The 18,677-nt window shown below is 52.3% G+C and overlaps 1 protein-coding gene across 4 annotated transcripts in view; it reads right to left on the bottom strand.

Moving 5' to 3' along the window:
- Window positions 1-13,520, bottom strand: part of MYO18A (myosin XVIIIA) — a 156,386-nt gene extending 142,866 nt beyond the window's left edge. For 3 of the 4 annotated variants that reach the window (XM_078154782.1, XM_078154783.1, XM_078154784.1), the window contains exons 1-2: window positions 13,293-13,520; window positions 901-1,977 (exon numbers count right to left, since the gene is read on the bottom strand). In XM_078154782.1, the coding sequence (XP_078010908.1) occupies window positions 901-1,896 (996 nt within the window). In that variant the 5' untranslated portion in view covers window positions 1,897-1,977; window positions 13,293-13,520. The remainder of the gene's footprint in view (window positions 1-900; window positions 1,978-13,292) is intronic. The other variant, XM_078154790.1, reaches the window with a different exon arrangement.
- Window positions 13,521-18,677: the final 5,157 nt, after the last annotated feature.

The following is an 18,677-nucleotide window of genomic DNA, read 5'->3' as shown; positions in this document are numbered from 1 at the left end:
AGACGCAGGGAAGATGCTGGGCCTGGGAGAAAGCCCGCAGGCCTCCCCAAGGAGGCTGCCAGGCACCCTCGCTCAGAATCTCCATCCCGACCACTCCCTGGAGCCAGCCGTGGCTCCCCAGAGGAAGCAGAGAGGCTCGCATCTGATACCTGGGCTGGGAAATCCGGCTCAAACCACTCTCCCACAAAGCAGATCACTGTCCAACCCGGGCCATGGCAGATCTCCACGGATCCTGTCAGGGGGTCGTGCAGCTGATCCACTCAGAGACCAACAGAGAGGTCCCTGCTCTTCTTGGGGAACTTGGGGTTCACTCTTGTCATGACACTGAATACACAGACAGGGCTTTACAGTTCACAAAACAGGAAGAGATGCGGCACGAGAAGAGATCTTAGAAGGCAATCCCCTCCTTTTACCCATGAGGAAACTGGGGCCTGCCGTCACCTAATCATAGATTTAGTGCTACAAGGGCTACCAGATGCCCCCTGCCTCATTTTTAGGTGCAGCGAGGTTAAGGGACTTCCCAAGGTCAAAGAGAGAGTAAATGACAGGAGGCAGGATTTGAACCCAGTCCCTATGACTCCAGAGGCAGTGCTCTTTCCACCATACCACCTGCAATATCCTTTGGATTGACTTAGGAAACACTTTCTGTGAGCAAAGCACCCTGGAAGACACTGGAAAAAACAACATGATTCTGGGCCTAGAGATGCAAGTGGTTTCAGGGGGAGGGGACCCCATGAGGAACATAACCTTCTAAGCAGAAGTCAGTCAGTCAATGAGCATTCATTAAATGCCTGCTGTGTGCCCGACGCCATATCCAGTGATGGAAGCCAAGACAGCAGGACATCAAGCCTCCCCCCCACCCCCACCCCGATCCCGGCCACAGCCACAGCAGGGACTTACGTCGGTGGGCTCCCTCTGCTGTCCAGGGCCGCCCCTCAGCCAGCTGCAGCTCAGCTCACTCAGCTCCGGGATGGGCTGCACCTTGAGCCGCACATGGTCTCCCGACTGCCGGATCATCTCCACGATCTCATCCCGCGACTTGTTCTCCACATTCTGCCCATTGATCTCCACCAGGCGGTCGCCGGGCACCAGCCCCAGGGCCAAGTCCTTGGTGCCCGCCCCGGGCTCGGCAAAGTGCACCACCCGCCGGTAGGCCTGCCCCTCGGGCGCCCGGTCCAGCATGGTCGTTCGCCGAAGGGAGAAGCCAAAATCCCCAGTGGGACGCCTCTGAAGCTCCAGCTCCCGGGGAGGAGGAGGTAGTGGGGACGCTACGGCGGGCAGCCGCAGGTCAGCAGCAAACCGTTTGCTCACCAGCTCAGGGCCCCGGGTCCTGGAGCCCGGCCACGAGGCACCAGGGCCGGCCTGACGTGCCAGCTGGCCCTCGAGGGTCCGAACCTCCACTTGAGGCGAGGGGGCAGCCGAGTGTTCCGAGGGCGTGGAGGTCTCCGAGGCACTCCCATCACGGCTCCGCTGGGAGAAGGAAAAACGCTTGACGATCATCTGTGAGTTCTGCTTGGCCAAGGAGCCAAACTTGGCGGCCCTCTGCAGCACAGAGGGCCGGCTACCCTCCTCGCCCTTGAGGTCGTCGCTAGAGCTGGCCGTGCTGAGGTGGCCCGAGTCGAGGATGACACTGCCCCGGTTGCTGTCAGAATCGATGTCGGTCAAGTGCAGGTCCGAGCCGCTGGCCACCTTGATGGGGATGGGGTTGGAGATCTCCAGCCTGGTCTTAGACTCCCTTTTGGAGGACCGGTTCAAGTTGAAGAAGCCCCGTCTAAGGCTCATCTCTTCCAAACTGCGCAGCTCAGCCGCAGACATTCGCTCCTTCTTCTCCTTCTTCTCCTTCTTCTCCTTCCGGCTCCCATCTTTGTCCTTGTCTTTCTTCTTCAAGTTAAACATGGTAGGAGTCTTGGGGGTGGGAGGTGGACCCCCAGAGGCTCACAGATGCTCGGCACCGGGCCCCTGCTCCCCAACTCGATGCTACAAATGGAAAAAAAAATGGAGCATTAGGAACTCATGTCCACAGAGAGCCTAGACCCAATCCTTACTCTAGGTAGTAGAGTGGAAGGGCTGCCCAGTCCTGTCCCTGTCTGTGTTGCCATTATCCTCTCCGAGCCTCAGTTTCCTCAACTGTAAAATGAGTTAGACTCCATAGTATCCAAGGTCCCTATCAATTCTAACTATGAAGTATTTTCCTGAAATTCCAATGACCAAGAGAGGCAGTGGGACCTGGGCGACCTTAGAAAAGAAGCGATCTCCTATGTGACCCTGGGCAAGTCACTTAACCCCAATCGCCTAAAAAGAAAAAAAAAAGCAATCTCTGGGCCTCAGTTTCCTCATCTGTAAAATGGGGGGTTGGACCTTCAAGGTCCCATCCAGCCCTAAATGTACGACCCTAAATCACTCAGCCTCCCTCAGCTTTCTCATCTGCAAAAGAAGGAGGCGAGACCTACTGGCCTCCAAGGCACCTCGAAGCTCCAGGTCTCTAAAGCTGATCCCCAAAGCAAGGAGCGAAACATCTGATTTTCTTCTTGCCTTTGGGATGTTACAAGCTACAGGACTTAGGTAGGTGGATAAGCATCTGGAGAAATCAGGAGAGCCATGACAGCAACCCAAACACCAAGGGCCGGGAGAAGAAAGAAAAGGATTTCTGCCCCCCGTCCCCGTTTGACCTCCATCCAGCAATCCAGGAAAAAGGCAGCGATTACTACTAGACTCTCTTTCCCAAATCTAAGGGGAAGAATGCTCGGTGCTTCCCTTCCCCATTTCCAGCCAAAGCTCCCTGCCCCTCCAGGAGCATCTGGCCCCCTCTGACTGCCCCGATCCCATAGCAGAGGCCTGAGATCCCTGAAGGGGAAAAATAAGAGGAAAAGGAAGTTCCCAGCTGAAAGAAACAGCAAACAGCTGGGGGTAGGAGGCCATGTGGTGGGAAGGGTCGAGTCCCCGATAAACAGGATCCTGGAAAACTCACATCCTTTTCCCTGCCATGACCAACACCTAAATACATACCCCAGGAGAACAGAAGTCCTGGTTGTGGTGAGCCAGAATGTAGCTCCCACCAGCTTGAGCGAGAAGAGAGGACAGAGGAAGGAGGTGGGGAGAGGGAGAGAGAGGGAGGAAGAAGAGAAAGAAGAGAGAGAGGAGAAAGGAAGGAGGTGGGGAGAGGGAGAAAGAGAAGAGAAGAGAGGAGATAGGAAGGAGGTGGGGAGAGGAGATAGGAAGGAGGTGGGAGAGGAGAGAAGAGAGAGGGAGAAAGAGAAGAGAAGAGAGGAGATAGGAAGGAGGTGGGGAGAGGAGAGAAGAGAGAGGAAGGAGGTGGGGAGAGGGAGAGAGAGGAGAGAAGAGAGGAGAGAGGAAGGAAGTGGAGAGAGGGAGAGAGAAGAGAGGAGAGAGGGAGGAGGTGAGGAGAGGGATAGAGAGGGGGGAAGAAGGGAAAGAAGAGAAAGAGAGAGAGAGGAGAGAGGGAGAGAGAGAGGAAGAGAGAGAGAGGAAGGAGTGGGGAGAGAGAGAGAAGGAGTGGGGAGAGGATAGAGAGGGGGAAGAAGGGAAAGAAGAGAAAGAGAGAGGAGAGGAGAGAGGGAGAGAGAGAGGAGAGAAGAGAGAGGAAGGAGGTGGGGAGAGAGAGAGAGGAAGGAGTGGGGAGAGGGATAGAGAGGGGGGAAGAAGGGAAAGAAGAGAAAGAGGAGAGAGGAAGGAGGTGGGGAGAGGGAGAGAGGAAGAAGTGGGGAGAGGGATAGAGAGGGGGGAAGAAGGGAAAGAAGAGAAAGAGGAGAGAGGAAGGAGGTGGGGAGAGGAGAGAAGAGAGAGGAAGGAGGTGGGGAGAGGGAGAGAAAGGAGACAAGAGAGGAGAGAGGAAGGAAGTGGAGAGAAGGAGAGAGAGAGGAGAGAAGAGACAGGAAGGAGGTGGGGAGAGAGAGGAGAGAAGAGAGGAGAGAGGAAGTGAGGAGAGGGATAGGGGGGGAAGAAGGGAAAGAAGAAAAAGAGAGAGGGGAGGAGAGAGGGAGAGAGATAGAGAGGGGGGAAGAAGGGAGAGGAGAGAGAAGAGGGAAGGGGGAAGGAAGAAGGGAAAAGGAGCCAAAATGAGGAAGGCCAGCCCACCAGCCCAGGGGCTACCACTCTCCTCTTTTGATCTAGCAGGCAATGAAAAGGTCACACCGCTCCACTAGAAATCAGATTCTAGTTATTTCCTCTCCCTCCATATCAATGCCACCACTTCCCCAGAAAGAAGCAGGTACCATAAACCACCCACCCATCCACACGATTGCCTTCCACCTTAGAGACCTCCCCGTTCATGCCTGGGGCAGAAGTGGTCTCAAACCAAGAGAACGAAGCATCCCAGCCAAGGAGATAAAGCTAGAAGCAGCCATCAGGAATCACAAGCGCTCAGACTGCCTGGGCCAGCATACTCATTGATTTATTCGGTTGAGGTCCCTCTTCTCAGGTCTCCCCCATCTCACCTCTAATGGGTGCTTTTGTAAGCTAATCAATTGTTCATCCTCTAGGGGAGGAACAAGGTCAGTGCCAGCTGCTGACTACAAGAGTGGATGGCCCTCCCTCCTCTGTCCCCTCATCACTGTTCCCTGGAGAGAACACCTACTACAAGTCTGTTGCCCTTTCATCATCATTATCACCATCTTCACCTTCACCATCACCACCACCACCACCACCACCACCACCACCTTCACCATCTTCACTATCACCATCATCATCATCATCATCATCATCATCATCCTGAATCTCAATACTTTCATTCAGTTACAAAAAATCCATCACTATGTCACCTGTAAATTAGTGCCCTGAACACAAAACAAAAAAATGCCAGGATGGCAACTTGTCCCAGGACCATTTCCAGCTGAGTTCCACCCAATATAGAGACAAGAATAAAATGATGAAGATGATAAGGGGACAAGCGAAAATAATATCTGGCCTTCCTATCGCGGTTCAAGGTTTGCAAAGTGCTTTATGTCCACCACCTCATTCAATCTGCACATCAACCCTGCAAGGCAGGTGTCACCAATAGCCCCAATTTACAGATGAAGAAATCGAGACTCAGCAAGGATTCAGGATGACCCAGCTAGGAAGCATCAGAGGTGATGTCCACTGTGTTCCAAGTCCAACACTCTCCACTGTATACCAGCCTCATCCTTCCAGGGATTAAGGAGAAGGGGGAGAGGTCTATCAGCACCGAGACTCCCGGGGCCCCTGGGCACATTCCCAAGGAGTCTCAGAGGAACAGGTAGTGTTGGTGTGCTGGCTAAATCCTTCCATGCTAGTGCTATTTCAAAGCCTCAAACCTTTGATAGAATGAAAATAATACAGAAGACCTGGGTTCAAAACCCACTGGGTGACCTTCGGTCCCTTAACCTCCTTGTCCAAGACACTGTAGTCTACAAACCTGTGTTCTCTTGACCCAAGCCTAGTTGCACTTGGCCAGGGACAGATGCCAGGCCAGCATCTCAGAACCTCCCTCCCCTACCAAAAAAAAAAAAAAAGACTCCAGCAGCTCTGGCCCGGAAGGAGCCTTGTGAGGTCATTCCATCCATCCCCCTGTCCCCTGGCAGCACTCCTGACTAGACCAACTCCAAAACAGTTTGCTGTCATTCAAAGAAGTTTTCTCTCAAGTGGAAAGGGCAGCAGAAGGTCTGGACTCTAGCCCTGGCAACAGCCCTGACTGCTTAATCTTGGCAGTCCCTCCACCTCAATTTCCGTCTCTGTAAAATGGGTTTGGGGAGGTAGATGAGATGATCTCTAAGGGATTTTCCAGCTCTAACATTCCGTGTTTTCCTTTGGACAGAAAGAGGGCACTTACTCACTCATCTGTCACCAAAGGCACTACCCGGATGCCCTTCGCCAGGCCTGGGAGAGCTAGGAGATTCTAATTCTGTTTCCACCACCCAGGGCCAACACCTCTTTTCCAGGATGTTTTAAGACCTCATCCACACCCATATCTGTTCCTCAGCCACCTCCCTGGTTTAGACTTTGGGACCTGACTGGTCTAGATGTTCAAACAACCTCAGAGCCTCTGATTTTATTGGCACAGGAAACACCCGGTGTGGAGCTCTCACCACCACCGATCTACAGCTCAGGAGATGTTTGAGGGAGAAACCTAGGATGTGGAGAGGCTGCAAAGTGAAATGACTTGCCCAAGGTCACGCTGCTAGTGTAAAGGCAGAACCCAGTTCTTGCTGAGTGTTTTTTCTACTCAGTCCCACTGCCTCACAGAGCAAACTCCCACCCAAGGTCACTACCCAATATGTGTTGCTCTGAGCATTAGAATTTGTAACCCTGGTGTCGGCAGAAGAAGAAGAGGAAGGACAAAGGGAAGGGGAGAGAATAAGCATTTACATAGCTCCTACTATGTTCCAGGCAGTGCGCTAATTAAGCACTTTTAAAATATTATTATTGTCATTATCATTATTGTTGTTGTTATCTGATAACTCCATTTTACAATTGAGGTAACTGAGGCAGAAAGAAGTTAAAAAACTTGCCCAGGGCCACACAGCTAGGAAGTGTCTGAGGCTGAATCTGAACTCAGATCCTTCCTGACTCTAGACCCAGGACTCTAGCCACTGCACCACCTAGCTTCTTAGCACAATGCCTAGTACACAGCATTTTCCATCATTCATCTAGAATGCCGACTCCCAACATTCAGGCTCAGTGGGGACCTCAGCAACCACCTAGACCCACCTATACACAGAAAGCATCTCCACTACAACCCACAAGATGTTGCTAAGACCTTCTCTTCAAGACCGCCAGTAAGAGGGGACCCCATTGACTCTTTTTTTTTTGCTTTTTTACAAAGTAATGGGGTGAAGTGACTTGCCCAGGGTCACACAGCTAGTAAGTGTCAAGTGTCTGAGGCTGGATTTGAACTCGGGTCCTCCTGACTCCAAGGCCAGAGCTCTATCTACTGCACTACCTCCTACCTGTCCCCTGATCCCATTGACTCTTAAGGCAACTTCATCCCACTTTTGGACTGCTTGAACTGGTGACGTCTCTCTTGACCTCAAGCCGAAAACGCCCATTTTTCAGATTTCGCCTAGGCCTGTTCTTTTTGGCCAGACTGATCAAGTAAATCTTCTTTACAGATAGCCCTTGAAGTATTTGAAATTAGTCAAGTATCCCACCTCTCCCATCTCAATCCATCGCCTCCATGTTGGCCACAAGGCCCCTCCCTCCTGGTCACTCCCATCTTGATGCTCTCCAGTTTATAAATGACTGGTTCCTTTGCCCTCCAGAGTCACCCCAGCCCCATGAAGGGGCCCCACTGTGGGCCAATGGGGGGGTGAGCGGGGGTGAGGGGGATGCTTGGGAACTCCCTTTCCACTCTGACTTAAAGAACGGTGAGCCCTCCTCCTTTGTTACACCACTTTGATCTACAAGAGCTCCTTCCATCTTTCCCAGCCTGTAAGTACTTAATGAATCACAGAATCCTAGCCTACAGAAGCTAGAAAGGAGCTGAGGGATCCTGGAATTGGAGTCTTCATCTACTTTTTAATGACAACAAGAAACCCACGCCAAGCTAACTATTATATTAACTTAGCATTGAAGCTGTGCCATGGGCTCCCAAGAGTCAAGTTAGTTTCTATGACAAGAGGATTGGGAAGAAGGGAAAGAAGAAAGAGAATAACACAGAGCCTAGTAGAGGAGAGAAATCCCAGTTGGATGGGGAAGAGGCTGAGGAAGCCATCTGCCCCATCATCCCACCAGCAATGGCGTCATCCCCATGATGCTTTCTGTGAGCCCCCAATGGAAGAACTCATGACCTAACAGTCTGATTCATCTATAAAAAGCTACAGGATTTTAAATAGGATAAGAAGATCAAGAAGGGGATTTGTCTCAGGACTGTTTCTCCCTGACCCCCACCAAAATACATAAGAAGAGGTCGGATATTTCTACAATTACATTTGTGGAACATGACAACATTCTCCAATTGTTTCCCCTACAGCCATCTCATCAGGTCTTGAGCTGGAAGACACCCCCTTTTTTTTACAGATAGCGAACCTGAGGGCCAGAGAGGTTAAATGATTGCTCTGTGTGACCAGGCAGTGAGCATCACTGGTGGGATCTGAAGTCATGTCCTCAGACTAGAGTCAGTGCTCTCTGAGCATTCTGAGAGGTTGAGGTCCATGCTCATGTCTTTGTTTCCACCTCCACTCCCAAATTCCAAATCACCCTACACCAGGCTGCCTGGTTGTGCTACATGACTTTAAATGAGGGCAGATAAATGGGTCACCTTCCTGTTGGGGTGTTAGAAACCCTAGGGACAGAAGCTTATAGAGAGAACCTTCGGCACCCAGGCCAGAGAGTACCTGGAATCTACCAGGAGGAATGGGTCATGGCAAGGACCATTCTCAGGGTACCCCTCCCCGTTCCATCCCTGAGCAGGCCAACTCATAAATAAAAACAAAGGAAATGCTTTGCTCTGCCATGACAGGCCTTCCTTCCCTGGCCTCTGACCTGTCAGAGAGGCCCTTTCCTCCAGCTCAGGGGCTTTTTATCTCTCAGCTGTCCGCACAGCCATCACTTCACCAGACTGCAGACAGAGGTTGGTTCTAACACATCAGTAGATGAGCTGGCTAGAAGCAGCCCAGCCCAGCCCAGCCCAGGGGATGAGGTGAGGAGGGGCCCAACACTTCCTGGGCCTGTTCTGCTGAGCTCGCAGCCCATCTCTGACTCACCACTCAGTCACAGGGTGCTTATCTGACTTCAGGTGTGTTCCAAATCAAGTGCACATGTCTGGCCTGACATCAGCAAACTACATACCGGCTAGCTTCCCCTGTCACTCCACACGGGGCGCCCAGAGCCACGGCAGCCCCTCCCAGGTCATTTACTGCCACTCAGGAAGAGAAGGGACCGGCCGGCCAGCGGCCCGGCCAAGCCAAGGCTCGCCACATAAAATGCAAGGATCCCCAGCAGGGGCAGCCAAAGACCCTGTTTCCCCACTGGTTAATCTGCCTCTTCTTTGCCCAAAAACTCCTGACCTAACCAGAAAAAAACCCCTGCGGGAGACTCCTGTTGGAAATTCCCAAATGACAGGTCGGCCCTTAATCCAGTGCCTTTGAACAAGTCAGTTCCCCATCCCGCTCTGTAAGATGAGGCGTTGGGGGAAGGGCTGAGACAATAGATCGTGAGTGAGACCACCCATCTGTTTTCACCTCCTCATTTTGTAGGGGACATCTCGGTGAGCCAGCCAGGGACAGTCACTCACCCAAGGTCACACATCTATACGTAGCTGGGCCAAGAGTCAAACCCAAGCCCGTCAGTTCCTAACAATCTTTCTGGACTCAATTATCTCCAGCTTTCTGTCCAGCTCTATGACCTATGACCTATGACCTCCAGAAGGTTCTACTCTACCAGTACCTGTTTTCAAAGGCTTACCACGGCTTTATCTAAAAGAATTCCCTTTGATTATTAACCACGATCCATTCAGCACCTCCCCCCAAAGCCCAGATCTTGGTCCAAGGCACAGACCTCAGAGCTGGAAAGTGCCTCAGAGCTCCTCTAAACCAACCCTTCATTTGACAAAAAGTAAGTAGTAGAAGTAAGATTTGAATACAGGTCCTCCAACTCCAAATCCAAGGAGCTGGATATGCCACCTAGTCTGGCCCTTCCATTTTACAGACGAAAAAACTGAGGCCTTGGGGAGTCAAGGGACTTGTCCAAGGTCACACACACAGACATGAAGCATCAGAGGCAGCATCCGAACCCAGGTCCTCCAAGTCCACACCTCGAACAAGGGACCCTGATCGGGCTCTGGACACCAGGTTTCTCTTAAAAAATCCATTGCTAAAGTCTGTGAAATCCCCAGCAGAGGTAAAAGAAAGAGAGCCCTTTCAAACCCTGAGCACCACAGCTTAAACCACTGAGTGAGTAGGGGCTGTTTGAAATGTCAGGGGAACAGAGATAATTTACAGGCCGCATGATCCCTACCTTGAGACAAAGAACAGGCCAAAAATTTGGGAGCTGTGAAGGAGAAGGGAGGGCCCCACTCCTCTCTAGGCCCTCTCTGATCCCCACTACAGCCATCCTACCCCCCTGAGAAATGTTCCCCACCCCTGCCCTAAGCTTTCTTCTCATACTGTCTAGAAACAGAGGGGTGGGAGGGTAAATTCAGATAAGAAGGAACCCGAGGCCTGCCACCAACCTGGGCCTGGGAAGTTCAACCAAGCCCCCCATCTTGGACCCTCCCTATGGACAATCCACGAAGAAGTGGTTTGAGCAGCCTCTGACCCATCAGCTGGGGCCAATCAGATAAATCCTCTTCTCCTTACTCACCGCACCCAGGTGATTACTCCCTCCCCTGTTAGGGCCAAGGCACCCCAAGAATCTGGGGAGCCCCCAGGACCCAACTGCCAGCAGCTTGGAATCTGGCCAGCAGGTCAGGAAAGCAGATCAGTTGGAGGCCTGTGTTCCTGGGGCTCAGCTCTGCCTGCTCCAGATGGACTGTGTCTGGCTGCAGACAGCCCTCTACTACAAGAAGCAGGGAAAGAGCCACACGCATACCAAAAAGCCCACCCCAGCATTGCCCTCTGAGTCTGTGACCCAGTGCAGCGAGGAAGCATTTAGTCTTCCTGAGACTAGGCAAATAAAGTAAGTAGTCCACCCTTCACAGGGTGGTTTCTCTCTTTAGGCCAGGCCCTGGCCTCCTGGCTGCTCCATTCCACCCAGAACTCCCCTGGAAAGACCGGTGGGACTTCTGTGGGATTGGCCTGTCCCAGACTCAGAGCCCCTGGACGAAGGCCAGTAACATTGGCGGCCAGAGTCTGGGCGAGCTGAGGTGACCGCAATAACAGAGAGAGATAGATGCCCCTAGAAGACTCTAACTGAGTCTCCGGAGGTGAGAGGGTAGGGATTAGAAGAGGCCTCGACTTGCAAGGGGAGGGAACAAGGGATGGCACTGCCAGCACTTAGTACAGTCTTGGCACACAGTAGGCAATTAAGAAGTGGTTGTTGATTGGCTGGGGCAGAGAATCCAAGTTTGAGGTCTCTGGCTTCCTCCAAAGGACAATTCACCACGACCCTTTCTTTCATCTGACCCTTTCTTGCTCCTCTCAATCAATCAGCAAGCATTTATTAAGCACCTACTGTGTGCCGGGGCCAATGTTAGGTCTTGGGAAGAGGGCGTCAAGTCCTTCATATAGAGACATCCAGGCCCTCTGCCCTAGACTGGGTGGTGGTGATGGTCCCTGTAAACAAACTGTTGGGCAGGAAGGTAGGCCAGCCAGGGGACCAGGCTACCAACAGTTCAAAGTTCAGTTCTTCCACCAGGAAGTTTATCCACAAGAACTCCCACACCACTCCTGGCACCAATGCCCCACCAAACCTTCTTCTCTCAATCCCACAGCCTCTACCTATGGATGAGGCATTCTTCCTCTCCATCCTGGCGTGGCTCCTTCCACCCAACGTGAAGACGTCAATAGACGGGCAAACCTCCACCCAGTGCTATATTTAACTAGTAATGACCTGAAAGGGAGGCCATTTCCTGGAAAGCCTGAGATTGGGAACAAAGGAGCCAGAGGGGAAGCTCTGGAGGCAAACACCATGAAGGAAGCTTTGACCAGTGGAGGAGTCGGCCAAGGGCTGGCCGGAAGCCCCAGGCTCCCTACAAGTGCCAGCATTGGCATTTGCAACATCCCCAAATAGGAACTGGCGCCCAAACTGACAAAAATGGTGGCAGCAGTGGGATAAGACCCTGATATGGCAATAGGTCTGTTCACTGATGAGCTCAGAGGAAAAAGTGGACCTACAGGGTCTGAGTTCAAGTGTGCTGTGTGACCTTGGACAAGTCACTTAAACTCTCTGGGTTTCAGTCTCATTGGTAAATTAATTGGTAGGAGAGGTCTCTTTCAGCTCAAAAACTATAATATAATGTGATCCTGCCTCAAGGAAGGGACCAATTCTCATCCCTCAGAGAATGGGTTAGGAAAGGGGCCCTGGCCAGAAGGGACCCCACACAAAGCACCAGACATGCCTAGAGCCAAGGGATGGATCCTGTCAGGGTTCTGGGACAGCTCAGCTGGCCAGCAAAATCAAACCACTGACCATCATCAGCCCCAGTGCACTCTCTTCTTTGGGCTCCTGCCTTTCTTAAAAAATTTGTAGAGAGCACATGTCTCTGGGAGATCTATGTGCCCATCTGTGCCCAACCCCTTCTTCCCAACCCACTACGACAAAGCCAACCGTGTGTATGCTGCATGCCCTTCTGCCCAAGACTGTGACCACTCCTTGCCTAGCTTAGTATGGCAAGGAACCACCCCCAGGGAACCCCGGGAGGGGCAGATAACCCCCACGCCTGTCACCCAACCAACTGGCATGACAGGTTAGTGGGGTGGGGACAGGCCAGGCCTGTCTCTCACCCCTGCCCCAGGCTAGCCTGCTTCCCTTTCTCTCTTCCCCTCCTCCCTACCCTCTTTGAAAAGGTAAATAGGGAAACAAGCTGAGGATCCAGAATCCCCCAAGGCCCAAGGATTCCCCCAGCCATCTTTGCCTCTAGTCGGAGGAGGAGGAGGAAGAAGAGGGGCAGCGGGCATCAGGGAACCAGGGTCGCCTTTACTCCATTGTTTTGCCAGCTGTCTGGCAGCTGCTCCAGGGGGGAGGGCTGCGCTGTTTTGGCAGTGAAAGGGTGAGGGCCGAGGGAGAGGATAATGGACTCCAATCTCATTTGCTTTTCCCCCTCCCCTTAAGGCTGTCAGGAAAGCCTGGGCCTAAGGCAGTTCAGCCCCCTACTCCCAAGTCCCATGTCCCCCCTCCCCCCATCCCGACTCACTAGGGGCCAGTGAGGGGAGGGGGCAGCCCCACCGCCACCCCACTCCCACGCACGGAACATCCATCCAGTACAATGCATGCCCCCAGAGCTCCCTCCGGAATAAAGGGCACCCCCGAAGGAGGAAGAAGGGGGCTGGGCGCCCCGGCCCTAACCGTCCCTGGCCGCCTGCCCCTAGCCGCTGCAGGACAGCGCCTGCCTCCCCCCTGCACTCTCCGGGTCCGAAGGCGTCCGCAGCCCCGTCCATGCCCCGGCCCGGCGCCAGGGGCCCGGAGAAGAACGCGCCGGCGTCTTCTCGTGCACCCCCAGCGCCAAAGCAGGGCAGGGGGAGAAGCCGGAGCCCGGAGGGCCGCGGCGGCTTCCCGGGAGGAGGAGGAGGAGGAGGAGAGGAGGAGGAGGAGAGGAAGGAGGGGAAGAAGGAGGAGGAGGAGGAGAAGGAGGAGGAGCCCGCCCCGCCACCCGGCCACCCCCGGCTCCGATTCTCAGGCTCTCCGGCTCCCTTCCCGCCCCGGGCCCGACCCGCACTCACCGGCCGCCGGAGCCCGCCGGACGGGCGGCCAGGCAGGAGATGCAGGGACGCGGCATGCACCGGCTTGGGCTCGGGCCCGGCCCCGGCCCGGCCCCGCTCCAGCGCCGGCTCCAGCGCCGGCTCCCAGTCCCGGCTGCAGCGCACGCAGCAGACCCCAGCAGAGGCCAGCAGAGGCGCGCCGAGCGAGCGAGAGAGCGAGCGAGCGAGCTAGCGCAGTGAGCCCAGCCGAGCCCCGGAGCCGCGCGGCGCCGCCCCCAGCCCGCCCGAGCCCAGCCCAGCCCTGCCCAGCCCAGCCCTGGCAGCCTAGCCCGGCCCCGCGCAGCGCAGCGCAGCTCAGCTCAGTCCAGCCCCGCGCAGCGCAGCCGGGCCAGCCCAGCCCTGCTCAGTCCAACCCCGCGCAGCGCAGCGCAGTGAAGCGCAGCCCCGCCGCCCAGCCAGACAGCCCAGCCCAGCCTAGCCTAGCCCTGCCCAGCCCAGCGCGAAGGAGGGAGCGCCCTGCTGGCCGCGCCCGGGATAAACACCCCGGCCGGCCTCGGGCTCTTCTCGGCCCGGTGAGCACCGGGACCCTGCTGGCCGCCACCGAGATGGCAGGATCCAGGGCCGCGCTGCGCCTGCCCGAAGGGGGCAGCTGGGCATTCGCTACTGCCCTGGGCGGGCAGGCACAGGCTTCGTGCTGGCGCTGCCTGAAATGGGCATGGACCCCGAGGGCACAGAAGGAGAGGCGTCTCTCTCATGCCACCGTGACCCCTTTCGGTGGGGTCTCATTGTACATGCGGATCAGCAGAGAAAAGCGCTCCTGTTCTTGCTAGGAGGGAAGACTGGGGGTGGGTCAGGCCTTTCTTTGTGTATATCTGCTTAGGAAGGAGGGGGAAAGAAAGCCCACTCCCCCAAAGCAGCCAAAGGGCTGAAGACATATGTTGATGCTGTTTCCCTTCGTGGCTGGAAGAAAACTAACCTGGGGTTCGGGCGGGATGAGGAAGTGCTACAGGCCAGGGCTGGATAGCACCGCTTGGAGCTGGACCAGGGTTTTTTCCAGGCTGGCCTAACCCCATTCTGACAGAACACAGACTATTAGTGAAAAGAGAATTGGGGGGAGGGGGGAGCCTTCTGCCTCTCTCTCTCTCTCTCTCTCTCTCTCTCTCTCTCTCTCTCTCTCTCTCTCTCTCTTTCTCTCTCTCTCTCTCTCTCTCTCTCTCTCTCTCTCTCTCTCTCTCTCTCTCTCTCTCTCTCTCTCTCTCTCTCTCTCTCTCTCTCTCTCTCTCTCTCTCTGTAATTGAATAACTTGCAAGAAAAAAAAACTTAACCGATATGCATTTAGGTCATTTGCTCTGAGTTCCCTCCTGTCATGCCTTTCTCCTCTCCTGTATTCCAGTCTCTGATGAACAAAGCCAACCCCTCTACTTATACCGTTGGTTCTGCTAGCCCCTCTTGCCTCTGGCAGATTGCCTCGCCCCCTTCCTTAATCATCCCCTTTTTCCATAATCTTCAGTTTCTCCTCATCTACCATCTCCTCTACTGCCTACAAACCTGCCCAAGTCTTTCCTCATCCTTCACATGATGCTAACATCCCCTCAAGCTCTCACCTTTTATCTCTCTTCTCTTTCACTGCCAAACTAGGAAAAGAAAAAAAAAGCTGGCTACACTTTGCTCTTCTCCCTTCATCTCTTGCAATATGGCTTCCATTCTCATTCTCATGAGCAGACTGAAACTGCTTTCTATAAAGTTACCAAGAGTGCTTTCATCACCCAACCCCAAGACCTTTTTCTCAAGCTTCATCCTTCTTGGTTTTGCTTCAGCATTTAACACCTTTCATCATCCTCTCCTGATACTTCCTCCTCTCTGGGCTTTTATGACCGCGCTCTCTCTTAGTTTTCTTCCTTCCTATCCAGACACTCCTCTGTCTCTTTTGCTGGACCATCAGCCATGTGCCACCTCCTGAGTAAATCCCAAGGCTCTAGTCTAAGCCTTCACCTCCTTCTCTCTCTCTCTCTCCTCTTCTCCTCTCTCTCTCTCTCTCTCTCCTCTCCTCTCTCTCTCTCTCTCTTCTCCCTCCCTCCCTCCTCTCCTCTTTGTCTCTATCTCGGTCTGTCCATCTGTGTGTGTGTCTCTGTCTCTTTATCTCTCTATCTCTGTCTCTCTTTGTCTCTCTCTCTCTCTTCTCCCTCCCTCCCTCCTCTCCTCTTTGTCTCTGTCTCGGTCTGTCCATCTGTGTGTGTGTCTCTGTCTCTTTATCTCTCTATCTCTGTCTCTCTTTGTCTCTCTCTCTCTCTCTCTCTCTCTCTCTCTCTCTCTCTCCTCTCTCTCTCTCTCTCTCTTCCCCCTCCCTCCCTCCCTCCTCTCCTCTTTGTCTCTCTGTCTCGATCTGTCCATTCATGTGTGTCTCTCTGTCTTTCTGTCTGTCCGTCTCTCAGCTCCCATGAATCAGATTCTTAGATTTTTGTAGGGGCCTCCCAGTTCTCTGTAGCTTGCCCTCATCTCTCCCCTGATCCCTAGTCCTCCACTGCTTATCACCTAGAAACCTACTGAATATTTCCAGTTGGATGTCACCTAGGCATCTTAAATCCAGCAAGTCCGAAACAAGACTCATTCTCTTTCCTTCAAAACCACTTCTCTTCCTCAGTTTTCTATTTCTGTCAAAGGCCCAGTCACTGAGGTCCCCCCTCCCCTCACTCATTGACTCTTTCCTCCTCCCATAACCAAGTCTCATATCTTGTCTCTACCGCTGCAGCACCTCTCACATCGATCCCCTTGTCTCCACTCACACAGTGACCACCATCTTTCACTCTTTCATTGCTTCTCCCCATTCTAACTGCTGCTCAGCTGCCAAACTGATATTCCTAAAGCACAAGTTTGAGACCATGTCACTTCCCAGCTCAAGAAGCTCCAATGACTCCCAGTTCCATCCAGGATAAAATATAAATGCCTTTTGTTTGGCTCTTAAAGCCCTTCACAGCCTGGCTCCAGCCTGCTTTTCCAGGCTTACTACACATCACCATCCTCCATGCTAATTCCAGCCAAATTCGCCTTTTGGCCATGTTCTTCATAACACACCATCTGCCACCATTCCTTTGCACAATCTGTCCCCCATACCTGGAATGTGCTCTTTCTCTCTCTCTCCCTCTCTCTCTCTCTCTCTCTCTCTCTCTCTCTCTCTCTCTCTCTCTCTCTCTCTTTGCTCTTTAGTGAAGTAGTCAGGGTTAAGTGACTTGCCCAGGGTCACACAGCTACTAAGTGTCAAGTGTCTGAGGTCAGATTTGAACTCGGGTCCTCCTGACTCCAAAGTTGGAGCTCTATCCACTGTGCCACCTTGCTGCCCCTGGAATGTACTCTCTCCTCACCTCTACCTCTTAGGATTCCTAGCTCTTTCAGCTGCAGTGCCATGTCTTGTATGACCCCCTCTGCCCAACTTTTAGTGGGTGTATATGATAGTCCAAAAGTATTCATGCAGTTGTTTTTGGAAGATCCTGCATTTTATATTAAATGTATATATATATATATATATATATATATTATATATATATATATATGTATATATATATATATATATATATATATGTGTGTGTGTGTGTGTCTACTTATATGTGGACATATCATTTTCCCTTTCCATCTCCCCTCCCCCATTAGAATACAAGCTGCATGAGGTCAGGGACAGTTTGGGTTTTGTTTGAGTATTCCCAGTGTTTAGCAGTGTCTAGTATATTCTAGGTGCTTAATAAAGGCTCTCTAGCTAACCATCCATCCATCCATATATCATCTATTCTTCCAACTATCTAGTTATCCATCTATCTATCATCTATTACTCCAACTATCTTTCTATCATCTGTGTATATAATATGTAATATGTATAGATAGAAAGCTATCTACCTAGATAAATATGGACATAGATATAGATATTGATGTATAGATATACGACTTCAGTCTCTCCTGAGCTTCCTTCCTACCTCGCTGCCCAGAGGCAGCATGGTACAGTGGAAAACGTACTGGATATGGAGTCCAAGTTCCTGGGTTCAAATCTTATGTTCTGATACTTACTGCCTGTGTGACCTTGGGCAAGTCATTTAACTTCCCTGGGCCTCTGTTTCCTCATCTGGAAAATGGGGGTAGGGGATTGACTTCATGACTTCTGACATCCCTTCCATCTCTAAAAATCTACGATCCTCTTAAAATGTCCTCCTGGCTCTCCTGTCATTGTCTTACACTCAATATATCCCAAACAAAACTCATTATCTTCCCACCACTGCCAAATCTCCCTTCATCTTCTATCAAGAGCACCACCATCCCTCTACTTGTTCAGATGAGTGACCTCAGAATCATGCTTGATTCCTTGATATTCTCTTATCCATCCTATCCAATTGGTCACCAAGCCTTGTCTCTCCCACCTTTGCAACCTCTCTTTTATCGCTCTCCTGTCACCACCCTAGTTCAAGCCCTCATCACCTCTCACTTGGACAGTAAGAGCCTCTTACATGGTCTCCCAGGCTCCATTCTCTCCCTGACTCCCATCCATCTTCCATACAGCTGCCAAAGCCATATTCTAAAGCGGGGGTGTGACCATGGCAGTTCCCTCTTTCAGAAGCTCCAGCGACCCACCGTTCCATCTGGGATAAAATACAAACTTCTCTATTTGGCATATATAAAAAACCCTTCCCAGCATGCCTCCAGCCACCAGGCTTACCGTTCTCCTTCCCACACTCAGTGCTGTGGACATTCCCTCCTGGCCTCCAGCTCTCAGGGACAACCTCTTCCACTGGCCTTTCCTGATCCCCTTGGCTCCTCCCTCCTCCAGCCCTGGCCTTCTGTAAGGAAGTACTTGGCTTATCTTTCTTAGTTACTTATCCAGGTGGATGTTATTTGCCACCAAGAGAGTTCAAGGACCTTAAGAACAAGGCCTTTTTCATTTCGTCTTTGCATTATTCCCAGAGCCAAGTAGAAGGCCTGGCTCATAGTGGAATGAGTCAGTAAATAAATGACACAGCAGATAGAGCCCTGACTCTGGACCAGAGTCCAAATCCCACCTCTGACCCTTACTGACTGGGACTGTGGCACGGCTCCTCCTGACCCTCATAGAAAATGAGGCCATTGGCCTACATGATCTCTGAGGTTAGTTCCAGCCCCAGAGATGCTGGTGGTAGTAGTATTAGCACTCATTGTAGTACTAGTAGTAGTATTAATAGTAGTAGTGGTACCAGTAGTAGTAGTAATGGTGGTGGTGATAGTAATGTTAGTAGTGGTGGTAGTAGTGGTAGTCATAGTTTAAATAGTAGTAGTAATAATGGTGGTGGTGTAGTAGTAGTAGTAATATTAGTAGCAATGGTAGTAATAGTATCAGTATTAATTGTAGTACTGGTAGTAGTAGCATAAATAGTATTAGTAACGCTGGTGGGG

The sequence above is a fragment of the Phascolarctos cinereus genome, unplaced genomic scaffold (genome assembly GCF_003287225.1).
Source record: "Phascolarctos cinereus isolate Bilbo 61053 unplaced genomic scaffold, phaCin_HiC Scaffold_5;HRSCAF=322, whole genome shotgun sequence".
In the NCBI taxonomy this organism is placed as follows: domain Eukaryota; kingdom Metazoa; phylum Chordata; class Mammalia; order Diprotodontia; family Phascolarctidae; genus Phascolarctos; species Phascolarctos cinereus.
The sequence above is the reverse complement of the archived record's forward strand: the minus strand, read 5'-3'. Positions and strand labels throughout refer to the sequence as shown.